This window comes from Saccostrea echinata, unplaced genomic scaffold, assembly GCF_033153115.1.
Source record: "Saccostrea echinata isolate AGI-Se365-2 ecotype Australia unplaced genomic scaffold, CSIRO_AGI_Sech_v1 ptg000030l, whole genome shotgun sequence".
NCBI classification, from domain to species: Eukaryota; Metazoa; Mollusca; class Bivalvia; order Ostreida; family Ostreidae; genus Saccostrea; species Saccostrea echinata.
The window spans coordinates 32,160,706-32,184,450 of NW_026889779.1; the positions used below are offsets into that span (position 1 = coordinate 32,160,706).

The 23,745-nt window shown below is 33.8% G+C and overlaps 1 protein-coding gene across 1 annotated transcript in view; it reads left to right on the forward strand.

Moving 5' to 3' along the window:
• Positions 1-4,775: 4,775 nt before the first annotated feature.
• Positions 4,776-23,745, forward strand: part of LOC133197033 (uncharacterized) — a gene marked incomplete at its 5' end in the record, with an annotated part of 30,782 nt that continues 11,812 nt past the window's right edge. Inside the window, one exon of the mRNA XM_061332873.1 lies at positions 4,776-4,830. Coding sequence (XP_061188857.1) covers positions 4,776-4,830 — 55 coding nt within the window. The remainder of the gene's footprint in view (positions 4,831-23,745) is intronic.

The window sequence follows — 23,745 nt, forward strand, 5'->3', positions numbered from 1 at the left end:
TTTTTTGCAATCGTATCCAAGGATTTCGTTGATTTATTTATGCAGCTGATATCTTATCACTGTTCACATTCAGAGCGCTTGTCGCTGTCCCAAAGAGCAGTCCGAAGCCTTTAAAATGTTTCCGGAAGTTTCTGGAATCGATGCTCTTTATTGGACAAACCTTCGTTAAAGAGGAATAAAAATACCTTGAGTAAACAAACACCATCCGTTATGCTTTAAGTATTGTCATTGAGACCATATTATTGCTGAGTTGATGCTTTTAATGATTTATCTAATTTTTAATTTTCTTTCTTTCTTTCCTTTTTTTTTTGCTTTTCACCCAAATGGTAATGCTACGTTGATAAAAATCAGTCGATTTACTGTATAAAACTGCATAAGGTTTTTGTAAGTGATATCTTCACCTCTCTGGCCATTATAAATAATACAGGCGTGTTACATCTGTTTGATTTTCAACCGTTATTTAAAATTATATCCTCTGAAATTGCTATGACGTGTTGAAAAATAAAGACTTGGGTAACATATTATGAAATGAGAAAATCCAGAAGGATCAGGTGCTATGGAGGAGCCAGCATCCCCTTTCGGCCGGGTCACACTCGCCGGTGTGAAGATAACAAACAGACATCGATCTCAAAAAATACATACAATGCAAATCTTGAAGAGGGTATTAAACACGGGCTCCAAGAAATTCCAGAGGTGAGATCAGGTGCCTAGGAGGAGAAAGCATCCCCAGTCGACCGGTCACACCCACCGTGATCCCTATGTATTGATCACGTAGACAGAATGTTCCGTATCCATATTAAGTTAAAAGAAAGGACTAACAATTGGTATGAAATACGTCATTCAAAATACCACCCAATGATAGTTTATACTTGCTAACAAGGTTATTCTAACAATCATAGAATTCACGAGATGCTGACATTAAACGAGGTTGCTGAAATCCATATTTAAAGTTATCTCTCAGTAATCTGCCTCGTTTTAAAAGTTGATCGTACTCCATACATGCTCTTAAGTATGGAATAAGTTGGGAGACAAATACCATTGCATTCCATACTACATGAATAAGAAAAGTAGCCGATTACAAAACTGAAGTCATCTCATTTGTAATACAATTAAGTTGTTAGTTGGTCCTTATTATTTATAGTCAGTAAAACATCCAAATATAAAATAGATGTCGCAAACTCTTAGATGTCTCTAATTTAGATTTCACTGAGAGGATTATATGGAGTCGACATATGAATGGAAGTAACTATTGTTAATGGTTAAAATATCGTCGATATATATGGATGGAGTTGAAGGCCATATCAAAAGAAGAAAACACTTGCTGTGGCCATCAACTCGACATTTAGATATATCAACGACGTATTGTCAATTAACAATTGTTATTTCCATTCCTATGTCGACACGATATATCCCGGTGAGCTTGAGATAAAAGATACCACAGAGTCTGATACATCTGTTTCATATTTGGATATTTTATTAGAAAAAGACGTTAATGGTAATCTAACAACAAACCTTTATGATAAAAGTGATGACTTTAACTTTTCAATGGTCAACTTCTCTTACTTATGCAGCAATATATCGTTATCACCTGCATCACCGGTTTATATCAATCAGTTGATTTGATACGCCAGAGCATGCTCTACGTATGAACAATTTCTAAAACGAGGTAAGGTATTGACAAACAAGTTGATGAAACAAGAATATCTGCATTCTCGTTTAAAGTCATCATTTCGTATGTTCTATGGTCGATACAATGACCTTGTCAGCAAATACAATCTTTCATTAAGTTTTCATTATTCATTTTCATGTAGTATAAAAGTACATTATAGTGAATAAAAATTATTATAATGAAGCAATTTTAATTCATAATAGATTCATGCTAAAAATAGAAAATATATCATAGGATCAAACTATTAAACAAATACAGAAAATAGTTTTAAATTAATAATAGACTAAAGCAAATAGAAAAACAGAGGTCAATTGTCTGCATTCCTTTGTTATCTTGCCTTATCATTAACTGTCAAAGTCAATTCAGTTAGGCTTTCATTGTCACCCGCAGTTGGATAAATGTATGCATGGTATATGAATGAAGATTTTAAAGATAACAATTTTGCTGGTGCATGTACTTCCGAATACCTCGGGAGGACCATAAAATTCATACATGTAACACCTGCTAACCGTATATGCTAAAGCAGCTTACACTTTGATAAACAGCACAAAGAGTGACAAAACGGATAGAAATGTGACACCTGAGTGAACCAGTTTACTTTAAAAATCTTCCATTTTGGAATTTCCGGAAACAACTTTGTCCATCTGTTTGTTTTGGAAAAGAATAGCTTTTTTAGGATATCTGCATGCGACACGTTTCTTTTTTTTCCGAAACACAATGTGAGATGTTCGGCAGAGTTCTGATCAACACAAATATCATTATATCAGACATTGAAGGACAAACTTAATACGCTTATTTGAACTTGTGATAATGATAATGATGTTACAGTCCCATCAAGAACAATGTAAACATGTTTAGATGTAAACCAGTTCAATAGCTTTATCAATAATTGATTCGGACACATACCTGATACATTATGAACCACTTGTAGTTTTGAGGAGAATCTCTGGGGAGTCTTTATGGACAATAAACGAACAGCAATGACGGAAATGTCGGCGTCTATGTATATAATTGGCGTGGAAATTAGCTGCCGAAGGAGAATTTTCATAGAAAATTTCAGACTTGCTTTAGTAGTAGTGAAACTTGCACTTGACGTTTAGGCATATTGATGATTTGTTTTTAGATAGAAGTATAGAGAAAATGTGTAACACTCATATATACATATTTTAAGTTTTACATCAATAAAGCAATTCTTCAAACTTCCCCATTGTTTTAAAATTGTGAGGTAAACGTTTTGTCAATTTACCAGACATCACTTTACCGACAAACCTGATTGAAGAAGAGAGGAGAGTACCAAAGTATAAACACTTTTGCTTTCTCTTCTCTCTCTCGATTCGCTACTTCCTCTCCCTACATCAAATGTTATTATTTTAAACAATACATTAAGTGCAGGGTGTTTTTTCTGCGGAGGTAAAGATATACAAGATATGGTTGTGAAACAGTGGTTCCCCCTAATGACAGCTCATGGACCATTGTAAATTTTCTTAAATGAATGTCAAACTCTAAGGTCAGGGTAAAAAGTTGATATCCAAAAGAAAGGACTTGGCACAAAGGTTATGCATGTGAAATATGAAAGCCCTAGCTTGCTTAAACCTGCAGAAATTACGGTAAAGGTTGAAGTTTTTCGAAAGTAGGCCATTCTCCATAGACAAGGTCATAAAATCATAAAGGTTTTGTGACAAGGAATACACCTGTGAAATATTTTAAGCCCTAGCACCAACTGTTCAAAAGTTAAGGCAAGGTTTTAATTCTTTTCAAAGAAGGACGGACTCCTAGGACTAGGTCAAAGTATTTGTTATTGATTGACTGATAATTGTATTTTTACATCGAGTCGGCAATATTTCGGCAGTATTTGTTATTAAGGAAAGGTCCAGTCATGAGAAATATATTTGTAAAATATGAAAGCCCTAAAACTAACTTTTCAAACGTAATCGCCAGGATTAAAGTTTGTTTTTCTTTTTAAAGAAAGTCCAACTTCAATACCATAAGGTCAAAAATGTTGATACAGAAGAGGAGGTCTTGTCACTAAAATATACACAAGTGAAATATGAAATATGAATTTTAGCCCTAGCAACAACCGTTGAAAAGTAATGGCCAAAGTAAACGTTTATCAAAAGAAGGTCAAACTCCAAGGTCAAAGTAAGGTAAAGAGGTAAAACTAAATGTTGGTACACAAGAGAAGGTCTTGTCCCATAAGATATAAATGTGAAACATGAAAGCCCTATCACTAACAGTTCAAACGTTAGGGCCAAGGTTTTTATAAGAAGTTTAAGTTCTAAGGTTAAGGACTAGAGGTCTAATATTTGTACTTCAGGAAGGGTCTTGTCACCAGAAATACACCAATGAAAAATGAAAGCCCTAGCATCAACTGTTCAAAAGTTATGGTCATGGTTGAAATTTGGTAAAACTTTACGAAAGTTGGTCAAACTACTAGGTCAAGGTAAAGACGTCAAATATGTTTGTACCCAGAGAAAAGTATTGTCTCAATAATCATCTATGTGAAATAAGAAAGCCCTAGCTTCAACCTATCACAATTTATTGACAAGGTGAATGTTTTGCGGATCGACAGACAAGCAGATAGACAGACGAACACACCAAAAATTTTATAACCCCGTATTTTCCATTACGGGACATAAAAACTAACACATAAGATATAGTGCATATAAAAATGAAGTAATTCAAATAAACAGAAACAAATTACTAGAGATTCTGTAACGAAGTGTAGGTTGACAGCTTTCCTCAATCAACTGAGAAGCTGAACGCACACAAGGGAAATCTCTCGTCCACAAAATCTCATACAATTTATATTATCATCCTTATATTTCCAATAAATGAGCTCACGGGGCCTCTCATCAGTAAAGAGAGTAGAAACATATAAAAAGACTAATACACAGGTATATCTTGTGTCGATAATGTCCATCGATTGTTAGATATCAGGTTCTATATGAAACACAGGTGGATCTTTATTAGCGCCTCACACATTCATAAAAGATATAATTAGAGCTAATGAAGCCGCATCTCCATCGTCGTTGAAAAATCAATAAAGATTTTCATTGCCTCGTAGGCCAGATTTTATTTTGCTCCGGTATAAATATAATATATCGACTTTGGAGGACGTGGTCACTTGTTGCACAGATCTATTGTGAGGTCATATAGCTACAGTAAGTAAATTTGACTTTTTCTATAATTAACTTATAGAGAGAAGTGAATACATCAATTATTGAAATATACAATGTCATGCATAGCATGCTTAAAGTCTTTGATTTGAGATTAAATGCAGAATATCTCTTGAAATGTATCTGCTATGTATTAAAAATTTTCAGTGTACCAATCACAAAACGAGGGTGTTCCAAGGAACGCATTTGTCGCTTGCTATAGCATCATTAAGGATATAAATAATCTCAGTATGGTCAGCTTTTGTTCATGCATTTATCTGTAAAGAAAAAAGAAATATCCACATATATTATGACTACGATAGAATAGCTTTTATCCTTAAGTGTGACAATCAACTAGAAAAATGATACCTCAACCCTCAAAACAAAAATGAATTAGAAAATTGAAACAAGCAGAAATAATTATTTATGTATTTTATTCGTAACTAGAAAGAGATTTCAGTCTGTCTTTACTGTAATTGCCAGGCCGAAAAATTGATCCGTTTCGGTATACTGATTCCGATGTATTTTTCATAGTTTTAAAGTTCTATTTGTGTGCATGGTAAATGTACAAGAAGAACATTTTTTTTAAAAAAAAAAAAGACTTTTATATTTATACTTCAACTCTGTATACCGTCTTCCAAGGAAGATGGTAATTAGTACAGTGTCCTGAGGTCATAAACATGTATTATACATGCCTTTTATCGAAGGAGACCATAAAAAAAATACCGTTTATTTTTTAAAAGGAGGTCAAAGGTAAAGTGGACTGTAACACTTGTAGTTTTCATTTCTTATGACAAACGATGTACACGCTAAATAGCACAGACTCGCCTCTCAAATGTGTATCGGCTTATATCCTATTTTCAAAAGTAGGACAAAGGTCAAGTTAAAAGGTAACAAGGCCGATACCAATGGTATTCTACTAAAGTAATAGTCGCAAGCAATAAAAAAGAGGTTATATAGATACATATTAACACTACTCATAGTTTTGAAATGTTATGTGAATAATAGTCGAACCCTTTTCTGATTTTAAGTTTTAACAGAATCATAATTTCTCGGTTTAAAAACGAATTATACAAAATGCATTAGAATGAAATTTCATCGTCAGAATTGAAACGCGTGCTGTTTTGAGAGTTCAAAGAGTTCAAAACGTGCTTTCTTAAAGTTGAAAGGAACGTTCCTTAGAATGATTATTGTCTCTTTAACTTTACATTACATTACATTTTAAAAGGACACCCACCTCTGGCTCAACCCGGAGTTAAACTCTGGACCTACGGAATCTGTCTTCTAGCAGTACAGGAACAGCGCGCTAGACAGCTCGGCCATCTAGGCAAGTCAAAAATGTGGGGCCGCTCTACATTACACGGTCATTGAGAATGGAAGTGAGATACAGTTATTTGTACATTAGATCGTTACCGATTCACAGTGTAACGAAATTAATTTTATTTATAAAGCACATTTTACAACAACTCTTAAACTGACAAAACTGCCCTAAGTGAAGAAATATTAATATAGAGAGCACAAAGAAATTCACTTTCATAAGGAAACAACGAAATTTAATGCCAACGAAACCTTTTTAGATTACAAATCAGCGAAATTTTATCCCCACGAAAATTTGTGCTTCTACAGTACTTTTGATGCCGATGGAATTCTCGCGGCGCCGCCTTACAATACACGGTCCTTGAGGATGGAAGTGAGATACAGTTATTTGTACATTAGTTTTGTTAGAGGATCATTACCGATTCACAGTAAGATGAAATTAATTTTATTTTCAAATCATATTTTACAACAACTCTTAAACTAACATAACTGCTCTAAGTGAAGAAATCTAAATATATATATATATATATATATATATATATATATATATATATATATATATATATATATATATATATATATATATATATATATATATATATATATATATATATATATATAAAATAGGGATGGCAATCGAATACAGAATTGCTAATCGGTTAACCGAAAGACGTTCCGACCGATTAATCGGTTAATCGTATCAAAATACACATTTTCCTTATATTTTATTTTTCGAGTAAATTCTAGTTACAGTATATACACAAGAAAACTGAAAAAGGCGTTAATGCTTGCTTAGTACTATATATTATATTTTATTTCAATTTCGAACGGCAAGAAAAAAATAAGGAAACCATGACACATCTCTTAAATATCGCAGAATTTGATATTGCTACAACACAAGGTCATTGTGCATTGTCACCATAAACAGAAACCGTCAGTCTGAAATAATTTACAATGTTTGTTTGAAAATATAATTTGATAGATAACTGCGAAGGATAGACGGGGGTATGATACACATTGCAATCATTTAAATCATTTAACAGAACTCAACAAAGATTTAAGGAGGCTGGGGGGTCAACAAATTAACCATCAGATATAACTTAATTTTTTAGATATGATATCTTAAGCTGTCAACTTTCATTTGGCAAAGAAACACTCCATACATTTTTGTTTTAAAATTTGATCATTTTTGTATATCTTTATATGGAGCTCTTCTTCTTAAGGAGATCAATATAGTCTGAAAATGGCCACAACCCCCCAGCCCTCTTAATTGATATAGTAATTAAGTCAGGCTGGGTAACGACATGGTATTTAAACAGCAATTAACACTTCGCAAAGTGACCAATTACCCCCAACAAATTCAATCTTGAGGATCTTAATTAAATTATTTACCTCCAAATCAGCCGAATTAAATTTGGAAACGTTATAACTTATCAATATTCAAGGTTTTTTTAACATTGTAAATCGTGTTTTAAGAAAATTTTCACCTATTTTAATTTTTTTCCGACTAACCGATTACAGATTTTCTAACCGATTACCATCGTTCCGACCGAGTAACCGGTTAACCGATTGCAAATTGCCATCCCTAATACCTAATATATATATATATATATATATATATATATATATATATATATATATATATATATATATAATTCAATATGTGTTAATCGCACAGACATATCAGTATGATTCGATTCTTAGTCCTTCTTAAGATCATAAGGTAGAGACTCAGTGGTAATGTGTGGGGGTTTTTTTTGTTTGTTTTTTTTTTTTACAAAATTGTTTATCTGAAAGATTGAATTATTTCTTTGATGTCATAATATACAAAATAATGGATCATATTATTTATTTCATGAAACTACATCGAGAGTACGAGTCATTAATTTCATACGACTACATCGAGAGAACGAGTCATATTTAGCTAAGAATTAAAATTAGGGCTTTGTATCCCTTAGTTAAAATTGACTTTGTAGGCTGTTTATCTTCAGTCAGAGCAAATTAATATGAAGAAACATTTTTAGAGGCTACAAAAAAAATTGAATGTGCCTGCGAGGACTAGGGGAGCGGGGATTCGCTGCTGTTTCTCTAGATGTTTCAAATTAGTGATTATTTTTTTCATGCCGTACTAAATAGTATTTAGTTTTCATCATGTGCATAACTGGCATTACTTGCAATTGGTTCATTTTTACCAGTAGGCATTATGTTCACGGCATGGCTTTCACTTTATCAGTTTCATTTTGTTAGATTTTATTATTGATACAATTGGCCAACACTGTAGTGCAAAAAATATGAAATTGACTAATCAAGATCAGTACAGATAATAATAGGGAAAAAAAATAATGGATGGTTAGATAAAATTTTACATCATAATTTTTCGTTCAAGTAAGTTTTTGTAACTGTCAGTTAAATGGAATAGATACTTTCAACTAAAGAGGTCACCTTGATTTGGTACTTTCAGTTCTTTGATTAAATTGTATGGTGGTAATTTTAAAACTTTCTATCTGAAATACCTAAATTATTTCCTATCTTAAAACTACACCCCCCCCCCGGCATCTTACCTAAAATAATAATAATTTGACCCCTCCTTGCCCCCAATTCTTCCTTTTTCTAAACTGAAATTTGAATTTAGAGAAATTACAGAATTTTGCACACAATTTCTGAAGAAAAAAATATTCTGACAAAGAAAACGCTTAGTTTGTAGTCAATGAGTTTTGTAAGGGGGAAGATAATCGGTTGTAACAAAGAAAAGCAAATCTGCAATCTCATGATTCATGTGCCATAGATTCCAGGGTAATGTCCGCAATAAGACGAAGCTGAAGCGCCAACGTTATCATGACAAATATATTGCCGACTTGTACTGTGTGTTTAACTCAGACAGTATGTGTGAATGTCTTTCCTTAGGGAATTTAATTTGAAAAGTAAAATGTTTCATATAGAACTTCATAACCTGCTTAAGTATGTATGATATTTGACAACTACTCTGTAAATGTTACGGTGATTCGTGGTAACTTTATGACCCTTTACTGATTCTCTTTCCGATAATGTCATTTACGAACCCTGAAGAACATCTTCTCTAATCTGTTTACGGAAATTGTTTCCTTGTGAATCACTAAATAGTGCTCGATAATCAGTCATGCTCCATTTCAATGGTGCATTATTTATAACCACTAGTGGTATCCACTCTAATAAAATAAGTTTACAATATAAATCAATACAGCGCCTAATAGTGCTCGATAGGGGTTAATTTGAACACCAAATAGGATTATTGCCTAGATTCTGGTCAGAGTAGGTGTCGGAAATCGGAAAAAAAAGCGCTCATTTATATCGACGTCAAAAATGATAGTTTTGACAGAACTTAAGAACTAGGATTTCAAAAATCAAAATCAAAATGTTTTCCCCTAATTTTTATAAGTTTTACTGACTAGTAAATACACCATGATAAATCTGATAGTGAATGCAGGGAGTTTTGAAGAGTTATTTACAAATAGATTAACCTGTTGCCACTTCTTTGAATTAATGTAACCTCTGACACTGCGTGCTTTGTGTCATATTAAGCAGAGTCAAATCTGCAGATATAAAAAAGGAATCGTATTTCCCCTTGATGAAAAAGTAATTCGATCCTCATTCTATATACCTTGAAGGAGGAACTGATAATATTTATAACAACTGTTATTTCATCGGCCTCGACGAGTCATCAATCGATTCTATCCGCACCGTTCTGTGTGTGTTTTGTCAGCCAAGTTCAACAATTAAAATCACGCCCTCACCATAACGTTTCACCGCAGGATACTGATCGAGAAAGATTGCACTTAAGCGAAGTTTAGAACGTACAATACCCGTACAGTCAACTTGGTGAATTTTAAGATTTTTTCTGCCTTGGTAGTGTTTTTTGCCAACCGCTGTAAAGTCTTATTGCTGCGATGTATATACATATATATAGAGAGACTGACTGTTTGCTTGTGAGTTTGGTCGTATTGTAGTCTCCATATTGTCGTGGAATTTATAGCACTCAAGTGTCTGGTATTGTTTTAAAATGGTGAGTACACAATTGTTGTTATCTTAAACTTTTCTTATTCAATGTTAACTGAATACGTCATTGGAAATAATGTCTACCTAGGATCTGAACAGCTGTCTGCACAAAAAATCAGAAAAAACAGCCTTGTTTATGACAAACTCCATCAAGGATTTTGCATTTTTATCCGTATGATGAATTGTTCATCAGGCAAGTTTGATGAAAACAGGTTAATCTTCATTTTCAAAACAGAAAGAAATCACTGTTCAATGTCACGTGGTGGCAGGAAATGTTAATCACTAAAATGGAATGCTCACTGTATTTCATCAAAATAAATATGTATCGATTTACATTGACATAGTTAACTACATGTATCTATCACGTGTGAATGTATAAAAAGTTTAATTTGAAAATTCGCTGTAACCTTGACCTTGCCTGAATGAACGTGTTGCAGAACTGTTGTTACACTGCCTCTGGTCACAAGCAACAAAAACTTCAGCATGGCTGGAAGGTTTTTGGCATGATTAACAGAAATTTTTAATTAACATCATATAATGTAATACCATTTCTGTCCCGATGAGACTTTGAGTTTCAAACACATGGTGTAAACTTTTGTTGGTGCTCATGCATTTCGCGTCTAGGGATGGAACTCAATGATTGTCAAATAAGTATTTAATCATCATTTTTAAATGCATGCTTCGTTGGTCAATGGAAGCTGAGCTATACATGCTTATATAAGCATTTAGTTTGAATGCTGATGTTAAATAACTTTAACGAAATGTATAAGCGCCAACAAAAATATATACCATGTGCTTTGAAAGCACAGTCACTTTTCAGGAGAGAAATGCTATATTATGTAAGGTTAATATAAAATTTCTGTAAATCATGTCAGAAAACCTTCCTTCTATGCTGAAGTTTTCTCGTAAATCTCGGGGCACAGCTGGGAAGAAAGTCTGATGTAATCAGGCCTAATTGCCTCTAATTATACCGACAGAACAAAATACTTGATCAGAACGTACCTTCAACTACTCACCATTGAATCGGTAAGACAGATCATTTGTCAAGAAATTGTTAGCTAACCTGTGAATTATCTTAAGATTAAAATTATGATATTTGACAGGTATCTGTAATATTTTTTTTATAATATATATATAATATATTTTTGAAATGCTTTAAAAAGTGAGTATACGAAAGCTGAAAAGCTGAAATTAGAGCAGATTTTTGAGTAAATAAACATTTTGAGAGTACAATGTTTATTGTTTAAAGTAAACTGAAATTTTCATGTAAGAATAACATTTTTTTTATTGATTAATGCATTATGTTAGTCAAAATAAAAAAAAAATCTAAAAAAAGGACACAACACCAACGCGTTTTGATGTATATAGCTCTAATAACATCAACGCCAAATTTAGGAAATATTGGGTGAACTATTGGGTGAGAATTGTGTATTTCCTACAGAGCGTAATACAAGCTGTCACGTTGAAGATCAATGCGCGTCACCTAACAATAAATAAGTTCGTTAATCAAACCGTAGGCCATTTTAAGTCTAAAGCTGATTCCTTTGTTTTCTATTTTGTAATGAACTCGGTGTTCAATTGCGTAAAGTTATATGTCTACAGATTGTTGCATTTAATGGTTTTGTTGTTCTGTAACATAAGCTTTCGCTCAGCTTCATTTTACGCGGCTCATAAATACACGCTCAGCTAAGTGTACAATGAAACACATTCCTAAATCATCCGTATTTTAACTAGTGTTTTTTATCGTTGGAAAACAATGATGACAGATGAAAAGATACGATATAGAATTTATTCAAGTATTGGCAGTATTCACTACAAAGTCACTGTGATTCGATCTCATTCCCAAGCCTGTCATCAAAAGTGTCCAGGATGACATGTCCTCTCTGACCACCGCTCTGTTTATTTCATTTAGATAGATTATATTAGATAATAATCAGAAATTTATTCTTATCCCTGAAAGCATCCTTGACTATTCTGATTATGATAATCTGGCAATGAATCAACGATGAAGCAACATCATCGATTCCTAAGATCAGAATCAGAGAAACCTCTTTAACGGAAAACTATTCTAAGAATGACAATGTATTGAGGAAAACCTTGTACATGTTAATGGAAAATGAAGAGTAAACACATCAGTTAAGTATACTGCATTTTAAAGCAGAAGTTTAAAATAAGAACCATTTAATTTTATATTTGGATTCAAAATAAACATTATTGTCAACTCAACTAGAGTCAAAATAGAAACTGCATGTATTATAATAAAAGTCATATGACCATGACATATCTTGAAAAACCTTGACAATTTTCAACTTCAAGTTCTTTATTTGTGTGTGTGTGTGTGTGTCATAAGACAAATCAGGGTTCAGAATAATGACTTAAACATATATATAGTATTGCATTAAATGGTGATATATGAAGATAAATCCATTGGAACAATACAAATTGAGAACAGGGCAAACATGGGCCTCTATAAAAATCATCAGATGTGCGATCAAGTGCCAAGAAGCAGTATGCATTCGCTGTCAACCGGTCATACCCGCCGTATGCTCCTTGTCATGATAGAACAAACGGAAAAACGTGTAGTCACTTTAGCTTATAAATAATGACCTTACAATTTGTATGAAAAAAAGTCAGTCAACATTCGAGGTAAAGATTGATTGTATTTGCGAACAAGGTCATTTCAACAACCATAGAATTAGCAAAATGTTGATTGTGAAGTGTTGATATCCTTGTATGATCATCTTAGCAGTCAATAGCTTGCATCGCTTTAAATGTTCGTGTAATGATTCCGGAATTTTCAGACACGACCATGCAGAGTTCTATATTAGTCACTGATAACATCACGTGACATCAATCGTGTATAAATACCGAGACTCTGCAGTCGTCTGTGGTTGTTCTTCGGACGCAGCCAAGGTTAGAAGACGAGTGCTGTGAATGAAATATTCACATTAAATATTCCTCGCCTGTTTTACAGTTAGAGAGAGAATTGGAAGGCCAAACCAGTTAAGGCCTGCCACAAACGAGGTTGACCTCCAGTATGGAGGCTAACCATAATTTGTTGGATCTCGTCTGCATTGGCTGACCAGTCTGTCCAGGCTGCTATACTCATTGTCCGTCCTGAATAAGGCATCCTACAGTGAGTGTAGTGGTTGAAGGGCTATCACATATACTGTCCGTCCTGAATAAGGCATCCTACAGTATATGCGATAGTCTGAGGGCGACTGGGCTCTATTTTAGTGTTAGGTTAGGACTACCAGTTAATTTATTGTTGCTTGCCTCCGATTGTTATATTGATTCACCATTTGATTATTGTTTACCTAGATAAGGTTAGGACATATTTGTATAATTCGGCAGTCCACTTAAATCATACCAATCAGTTTTTAATCATTTAATGTTGAACACCCCAAACCCTGGAATTGACCAGGTACGATCCCTGTGTTTAATGTAAATACGTTACAAAAATTTGGTGGCAGCGTCGGGATTTGGGGTTGCATTCAATCATTAAAGTTTATATATGTTATCTTTTTGTCTTTGTTGATTCGAGTAATTTATTTTTGAAAATTATTGATATGTCTGAGAGTGACATGAACGCTGAGATGACTGCCTTAGAGCAGGAGTTAAGTAGGCTTCAGGCTAGTATTAATAAAAGTCAAGTAAGGACCGTCGCCAGAGATTCAGGACTGCCTGAAAGTAGGCGGACTACCATTGATGACCAAGATTACACGAGTGAGGGCGCAAGACCAAAAACTGTTCGGACGAGCACTCTACCAAATATGTATACTAGGCCTGAGAATCTTAGCGATTTGAGAAGAGCTGATAATGGCGAGCCAGATAGGATTTCTATCACGAGCACACCATACCATGCTAGTACATCCAGGTACGATTTCCCTTTGTTGAATGAGACAAACATTACAACACGCCGCCCTGAGAATATAGCACAGGCAGACAAACGGAAAAACGCCATGGTTAAACCAGATAAATTTGATGGAAGTTCGTCATGGGCTGATTTTAAGTCTCACTTTGATGTCTGTGCAGAACTGAACAGATGGACTCTGGCTGAGAGGGGGATGTACTTAGCCGTTGCTTTGAGAGGTCAAGCACAGAGTGTGCTTGGAAATCTACCAGCGGTAGACAGATGCAACTACAGACTCTTAAGTAAAGCACTTGAAGAGAGATTTTTGCCGTCCAACCAGACAGAGTTATATAGGGCTCAGTTGAGGGAAAGAAGGCAAAAGGCTACAGAGTAATTACCAGAACTTGGACAGGACATGCGTCGACTGTCGAACTTGGCCTACCCAACCGCCCCTGTGGAAGTGAGAGAAACTCTGGCGAAAGAGCAGTTCATTGATGCCCTGAGGGAAAGTGACATGCGACTGCGCATTAAATAAGCCGGGCCAGTGGACTTGAATGACGCAATTAGGCATGCTGTTGAATTAGACGCATTCAATTCAGCTGAACGACGTTTAACAGAGAGCAAAGGGTATTTGAGGGAGGTGAAGCCAGAGGAAAAGGCAAACCAAGGAGATACTATTACTTCCCTACTGAAAGCAGTTCAGGATATCCAAAAGAAATGCAATCTATCAAGATAAGAATGGAGAAACAAAGCTCTACAAAGCCTTCCTCTGCAGGTGCGATCTGTCATTACTGTAAAAAGAAAGGTCATCTGAAGAAGAACTGTTTCAAGTATAAAAATGCGATACAATGTATGGCAAATGCCAACCCAAGACAAAGGTCTGCACTTGTAAGAAATGAACATCAGAATGTTAAGCAAAAGGATAGCACAGCCAACAGGACAGGCATCAGTCGAAAGGCTGGTGAAGCTGGTATATTTATTGAAGCAATCATTAATGGCTATAGGGTTAAACTACTTGTAGATACTGGCGCAACCCTCAGTATTATTTCACCAGACATACTATATTCTGTTCTTAATAATCCGCACCCAAGACTTGCTGAAGTTAGCAAGCCCATCCTAATGGCTGATTGTACTGCCATGAAAGTAGAAGGGTCTCTTTCAATTTCCCTTACAATAGCGGACTCAACGTTTAGCCAAACATTTGCAGTAGTAGACACTGGTGTTGATGATATACTTGGTCTTGATTTTATGACAAACAATGAATGCTTGATTGATTTGACAAACCCTTGTCTGATCATTAAAGACAAGATAGAATTCCGCTGACCTTTGGTTCGACCTAGTTGTATATAGTTGTATATACTGTTGTTTAAAAGAAAAACAAAAACAAAAAAAAATCTTTGTACATTTTGTATATACCTTTGAAATCAATTTGCTGTTTATTCAACATTCAGCTAAATTTAAGAAGTATTTAGTTTCAAATTTGTACATGCAGGACGCATGTCATCGGAGGCATGGGTAGTGTAATGATTCCGGAATTTTCAGACACGACCATGCAGAGTTCTATATTAGTCACTGATAACATCACGTGACATCAATCGTGTATAAATACCGAGACTCTGCAGTCGTCTGTGGTTGTTCTTCGGACGCAGCCAAGGTTAGAAGACGAGTGCTGTGAATGAAATATTCACATTAAATATTCCTCGCCTGTTTTACAGTTAGAGAGAGAATTGGAAGGCCAAACCAGTTAAGGCCTGCCACAAACGAGGTTGACCTCCAGTATGGAGGCTAACCATAGTTTGTTGGATCTCGTCTGCATTGGCTGACCAGTCTGTCCAGGCTGCTATACTCATTGTCCGTCCTGAATAAGGCATCCTACAGTGAGTGTAGTGGTTGAAGGGCTATCACATATACTGTCCGTCCTGAATAAGGCATCCTACAGTATATGCGATAGTCTGAGGGCGACTGGGCTCTATTTTAGTGTTAGGTTAGGACTACCAGTTAATTTATTGTTGCTTGCCTCCGATTGTTATATTGATTCACCATTTGATTATTGTTTACCTAGATAAGGTTAGGACATATTTGTGTAATTCGGCAGTCCACTTAAATCATACCAATCAGTTTTTAATCATTTAATGTTGAACACCCCAAACCCTGGAATTGACCAGGTACGATCCCTGTGTTTAATGTAAATACGTTACATTCGTACGCAGAGCATGCTATCGAATCTACTGCGAGACAATAAACTCCATATGCAGGTGATAATGGTATACTGGTACATAAGTAAGGGAAGTTGACGATAGAAAAGTTGAATTCATAACATTTATCATAAAAATTTGTTGTTAGGTTGTCATTTATGTCTTTTTTCTAGCAAGATATCCAAAGACGAGTCAGACTCTTGGTTTTTAATTCAAAGAAGAATATCGAATCAGCGTAGGAACGAAAATGATTATTGTTAATTGATTAATGTCGTCAATGTATCTAAAAGTCGAATTGAAAGATACAAAACTAAACCTTTAATTTTCATGCAGATGTTTTTGAATAAATTCGTCTTCATATGAATACAAAAATAGATCTGCTAAATAAATTAATAACGGGGCGCAATTACGACCCATAGGAATATATCGGACTTTTTATATAATGGGTAATTGTAATTATAAACATTAAAACTGAAAAATAATTCATTCTTCTAATGGAGGCTTGATATATATTTTTTCAAGATTACAAAGTTCCTTTACATTTTCTCAAAAGTTGAATTTAATTCCAAACACTGGATGTCTTATAATAATACTTTTGCAAATACTTCGAACTAAAGTCATAATAAGAAGGACATTGTAGAATAAAATGAAATTTTTCTTCGGTAACATTCAATGAACCCATTGTACAAATTCTTCTTTCCATTGACAATCACCTCCTTGACATATATACATGTACCAGTTTTAACATTAAGATTATGAGCAAAATATCTAATTTAAGCATTTAGTATTTTGTACATATAATCAATAGGCTTGCGCAAGTAATATTCTACATCAAAATATTAACCAAATGTTGGTATAACTGACTTCGAGCATTTTTACGGATATTAGTAAGCATTATGTGTTTATTTGCCACAAGGAATCTTTGTTTTACTAACATATAGAAGTATCATCTTTGAAATCTGCATTAAATACTCAGCCAAGTTACAATTTATTAAGTTCATCCTGTATGTCTGGTCCAACTATCATACTTTTCAATCTTACTTCGAAGCATTTTAGGAGAATATTTTGGATACCCTCTTATTTTAAACACGAGTGTTATAGACACATTTTTACACGAACTAACTTTTTACAAATTTAAAGAGACTGTTTTTTTTCAATCTGGAGGTTTATGAAATCCGTACACTTCTGCTTTATAATTAAGAATACTACTAAGATACATGTTTGTCTTACACGGTTTCACTTTAAATATTTAAATCAAAATTGAACAGTGTTTTATTCAACACAAGAATGTTTTTCTTCCCTGTTCAGCTGAAATCAATTGTGTCATATTATATTTACCATTAAAATTCATTTATAATTGAAACATTTTAATAGATTATTGAATCTTTCTACTATTTCAGTTTCCTTTCCGTTGTAAAACCATTCTGCGGCATTTCGAAAAATTCCACCATTTCTAAAAACTAAAATTTTTGTTTCATCTATATTAACTTTAAGGCCCAGTTTTTTCCTTATAAGTACTTCATTCATTCAGTAGTGTTTGAAATGACATCGATGACTCTGTAAGAAGTACCATATCATTTGTATACAAAAAACTATATACACCTCTCTCTTTGAAGTCTTACTTATCACAATAAGTTTAAGGTATTGGCTTGTGTGAGTAATTTGGGTAGATGTTATATATTCATACATTCTTTATAATTTTTGATATGTGTGTGTGTCTGTGTTTATCAACCGTTTATACATGCTGTTGTATTGATTCTATGTATATTATTTAAGAGTGAGGAGGTACATTAAATTTTTGATGCGTCGAGCAAAGCTCGAACGTCATCTAGCCAGCATCCCATCGAAATCACCATCGGAATTCATACAACCAAAGGTGTCAGTATATGCATCAGCAAAAGAAAATAACAAACGCAATATATAAATTTCTTCGAAAATGCTCACAATCAATATCAGCTTAAAAATAAAATTGCATCAATTATATTTACAATTAATTCTGTTACAAAACACCACAGGTACTTGTGGACAGGACCCCTCCCCCCCCCCCCAATATACCTCACGGGTCAAAAAATATTTTTATGTATTTTTTTCATAAATTATCCATCTAGTACACATTTACAATGTATTCCATAAGAAAAATCCTAAAAATAACGCAGAATTAACGTTTTACTAAAAAAATCATACCCGCGGTATTATAAAATAGAGAAGGTAAGTCACTTCCATTTGTTAACACTGGACCCCTCTTGGATATCGGGCCTAAAATATCATATACCTACTACATGTCACCAAAATGTGTCATGATATCTTGTTTCGGTAGATATTTTTGTCTTTAATCGTGCTATTTAATTGCCCAGGCATTCCATAATAATCCGAGCATTCATCGTCAAACGTGAAAAATGCTACAAGATTTGGAAATGTCAAAGTAGAAATTACGGAAGTGATGCAAAAACGACACCTAGCGTGTAACTCTCGAGTTCCGAGTGTTATAGACTTGAGGGAAAAGCTAGAGGTATACGAAAAAGTTCGGGAAAATTTTGATAAAGAAGTCGAAATTGATTCATTAGAATTTAATTCTGCTTAAGGTTTTCGAGATGAGCGAGGGTAGTCGTCAATATTCCCTTTAAAGGATGTTATCACTGATACCAAATAGCGTTTTAAAAATCGCTTAAACATTATAATCTTGACATGTAAACCCCCCCCCCCCCCACCGCACCCCACCTCGGCCGCCTTCCCCTTCTGCGTATACATGGAATTTTCATTAAGCTGTGTCTGTGGAAAGGTGGATATCCGTTAAATTAATGCGGTAGTAAATATAATATTTAGAGTGATAAGCTAGTTTTAAAAATAAGTAAAGACAGAAATGTGATTATTTAAAACTGTACAAAAAATCTTTATTTTCCATTTGTTATGAATTCGCTACATGTATAATATTGATTAATTTGGGGACGGGGGCTGTGCACGTCAATACAAGTTACAGTGTTGGAGCACGTCATTACAAGTTACAGTGTTGAAGAAAAACAATTAACCGGTTGATGAATGGTTGCACAACCCATGCAATATTTAGACGTCAAAAGCTACGTACTACAAGTTGCAATTATCTAACTATGACTGTTAGATAAGACGTACCTAAAGATTTTTTTTTTTAAAGTCTTAATATTGTATAAGTTAAGCTTCCGTTTGTTCAATTAAAATAATAGCAGCTTAATATATATATAATCAAGGCCAGAAATAAACTCAGCAGTGCGACGCGAGAGTAAAGGAGAGCATAAAAATTATTTTTTAAAAAAAAAAATTTTAAAAATGGGGTTCTGATTTTCATTCTTAAGAATTAATATTGAAAAGACTCACACTTAAATTCCTTGGCAAATGATAATCATGGCATAAGAATATTTAAAAAAAAATACACATAATTATTAAGCTTAATATTATCGGAATTAATTGCAAGCATGTCCATGTAGAAGGGGAAGGGAGGGTTACATGTCTTGTAAATAAATGTTTAAGCGATTTTTAAAACGCTATTTGGTATCAGTGATAACATCCTTTAAAGGGAATATTGACGACTACCCTCGCTCATCTCGAAAACCTTAAGCAGAATTAAATTCTAATGAATCAATTTCGACTTCTTTATCAAAATTTTCCCGAACTTTTTCGTATACCTCTAGCTTTTCCCTCAAGTCTATAACACTCGGAACTCGAGAGTTACACGCTAGGTGTCGTTTTTGCATCACTTCCGTAATTTCTACTTTGACATTTCCAAATCTTGTAGCATTTTTCACGTTTGACGATGAATGCTCGGATTATTATGGAATGCCTGGGCAATTAAATAGCACGATTAAAGACAAAAATATCTACCGAAACAAGATATCATGACACATTTTGGTGACATGTAGTAGGTATATAATATTTTAGGCCCGATATCCAAGAGGGGTCCAGTGTTAACAAATGGAAGTGACTTACCTTCTCTATTTTATAATACCGCGGGTATGATTTTTTTAGTAAAACGTTAATTCTGCGTTATTTTTAGGATTTTTCTTATGGAATACATTGTAAATGTGTACTAGATGGATAATTTATGAAAAAAATACATAAAAATATTTTTTGACCCGTGGGGTATATTGGGGGGGAGGGGTCCCGTCCACAAGTACCTGTGACAAAACACATATACTTTGTTTATTTTTACACGAAAATCGTGGTAGTTGTTGTAGATGGATTTCTAAAGAAAGCGTGCGACGAATGACCATGTAAAAGAATTAAACCACCAGACGGTAAAATAATCTCAAAATTACATAAATACAGATACTGGAAGACTAAAAACGTTGAATCTCTATATTTCAACCTATCTTTTACAAATTTATAACCAATTTTATCATAAAAAACCCAAAGTTATCGACCTCTGTTACAGTACTATAACTCGTAGTCGTACCGGAGACATGGTTGTAGTTTAGATGCTATCACTAATTGCTTAGACATTGACAGTTTGAATGAAATTTTATAAATTCCTTAAATCCTTCATAGGTTTTCAACTGACTGAAAAGATTGATTGATTAATTGTATGTTGCTTTATGTCCCGTTTGAGAATTAATTTTTCACTCATAGAAACGTCACCATATACTGGTGAATATCTTCCAAAGTTAGCCCTTTACTCGGCACACAGGGCCATTGAGCAGTGAGGGTTCTTTATCTTGCCAAAGCCTACCGTGACACGGGGCCTCGGTTTTTAAGGTCTCATCCGCCTTGGTTTTTAAGGTCTCATCCGAAGGACCCACAACTTGCACTTCAAAGTGCCGAGCGCTTGGCGGAGGAACAGTTGCTACATATTTTTTATCGAGTTGGTTCAGTCGCGGCCGTAATTCGAACACACGACCTCCACGAACACCACGGAGCGAGCGCTCTACCGACTGAGCTACCATGACGGCGCTGACTGAAAAGAGATAAATATTCGGCATGAACATGTTCGACGGTGTCTGGTCCATGGTATAAGGCCCAAAACTGTAATTGTGACATTTTTTGTGACACTAAAATATTATATCAAATTCAAAAAGAACTTTTGAAAATGATTTTTCATGTTCGACGCCATTGTCGCCTTTCAAACTTTTGATTTTGTTAGAACTTTAGAGTTGAGAATCTAGAATTCAAATTAGATTTATTGACAATGTACACAATAATGTCTGTTAATCTGTCCATTATCTATACATGTGCCTCTCTATATATTAATAAATCATTTACTTCTACATATTTATAAATGAATAATTAAAAAAAAATCTCTAATAATCTATTTTGAGGTAGCTATATTGCTACAAAAATAAGGGAAAATGACGATATAAAAGTTGGAGTTATAAAGTTTATCATAGATTCTGTTGTTAGGCTACATTAACTTCCTTTTCTATTAAATATCCAAATATGAAACAGATTTGTGTATTTAATTTTACACAAAAAAGTTATTTAAATTAGTATTTACCAAACTGAATTATTAAATATTTATGACATTTCTTTAACCTCAACGGACCGTGAATCATAAATTGCCAGAAGCGATATATTTGACGTAAATGCAAGTAAAAAATAAGCTATTATATTATTTTTATAATAAAAGTTCATGCGTACTTGACTGCTATCTCTGGAAAACATACTGTGGTGGGTAAACACATCATTTCCCTTGTGCTTATGTCAGATTTGATATCATGTTCCATATTCAAATCTTATCAAAATATATCAGTGCCATTTGTTTTACGAAGAATGCATATGTTTAATGTTTATAATTTTGGCAATGGGAATACAGTTTTCCCCTCCATTTTCATTTTTTTTCCTTTTCAGAATATTTCTTTCTTTAAAATGTGAACTCTGTCTTTAAGTATAGAAGGTTTCAGCTCATTTTCATCGTTGACTATTATTGTTTATTGATTCAATTTCAAGTTATCATCAATAAAAAAAAAAAATATGTAAAATATAAATTGTCGAGGTGTTGTGAATGGAGGAAAAGGAAATAAATCATAACCCACCTGGTCTTTAGAAATATTGTATATTCGAATTCTAGAATGTTTTACATTTTTTCTTAAGTCGTACTCCGTGCGGGGAAATAGTGTGCATTTTCATTGGTCATGATCAGGCCTGGAATTTAAGAAATTCTTAAACATTCCTAAACATTCTTAAGGATATCCGCTTCTCGTGATCAGCAAGGAATTATGATGTAAGGTTCTTTGAAGTCTTAAAAATGGTCTTGAAAAATTGACATTTTTGCCCTATAAAGTACCAAAATACATACATTTTTTAAAATAAATAAAATTTCCTTTAATCATGCCTTCGATACCAATGCTTTTAACATAATATGAAATTAGAAAATTAGAAGTGAAATTAAAAGTGTAGTCTCCTTTCCCATAAGAAACTAATGAGTTAGTCTGACATTATTCCAAGGTCATTTTGTCAACACGAGGTCAATCTGTATATTACTATATTTACCTAAATAGTGAAGATAACCAACAGTGATCGATCTCAAACACTTTTTCCCCTTTATTTCTTATGTTGGTTAAAGTTAATCAGTGATCTAAAATACCAACTACTTAGAACTACCTTTGAGCTACCTGTAAGCAATGGGCTCTTCCACCATATATATATATATATATACACGATAAAATATTTTTGTTTGTTAATGTAAGATTAACAATTTTGACCAGAGCATTAAAATATTAACAAAATCTGTTTACACGGTTATGTATTTTTTTAAAGTGTTTGCAACCATTAAATCCCTCATTAACAAACAAGTAAAGCATCTCATTGTTTACTTTAAATCACATCATGTTTGGTATTGATATTGTTAGATCACCTGCTCCGTCGGTTCACATGATCTGTATATCACATTGTAAGATAAAATTATATGTCAATTGTTTCATTATTGATATTACATGATCATTATGACGTTATATTATCACGTATTAAGTCTGTTATTGAAATAGTATATTGATAAACTATACATTTTTAAATATCAAATAGTCATTGTGACATTGGCAAATTAATGTCAGTTTGCCATTGTAAACCACGTGATCACTGCGTCATCACTAAATCATACGGTTAGGGTGTCAGTTTGTAATCGTAAAATCACGTAGTCAGTTTGTTGTTGGAAAATCTAATAATAACATTTAAGATCACACGACATTGAAATTGCAAAGTACCCCTAAGATCATCAGATCCTACTGTCATTACAATGAAATATATGGAGATAACGAACAGTATTTAAGCTCAAAAGTCCTTGTCTATTAATCATTGTAAAACTATTACTATATTTATATTATCCTTGAATTATTATAAAAAAAACTTAAATGACTAATAACCAGTGAAACATTTTAAGATTGCAATCATGATTGTTTTTAACTCAAAAGTTGGATGTCTGTAAAGGGAGGTAATATTGATGGCATTAATGGTCAGTACTTTGGAAGCATGGTTTAATTGTCCCTCAACAACGTTTTAGTCTTGGCATGTTTAGAAAAAAACGTATGTTTAGCAATGAAAGATCAATAAATTTGTGGTGAAGTA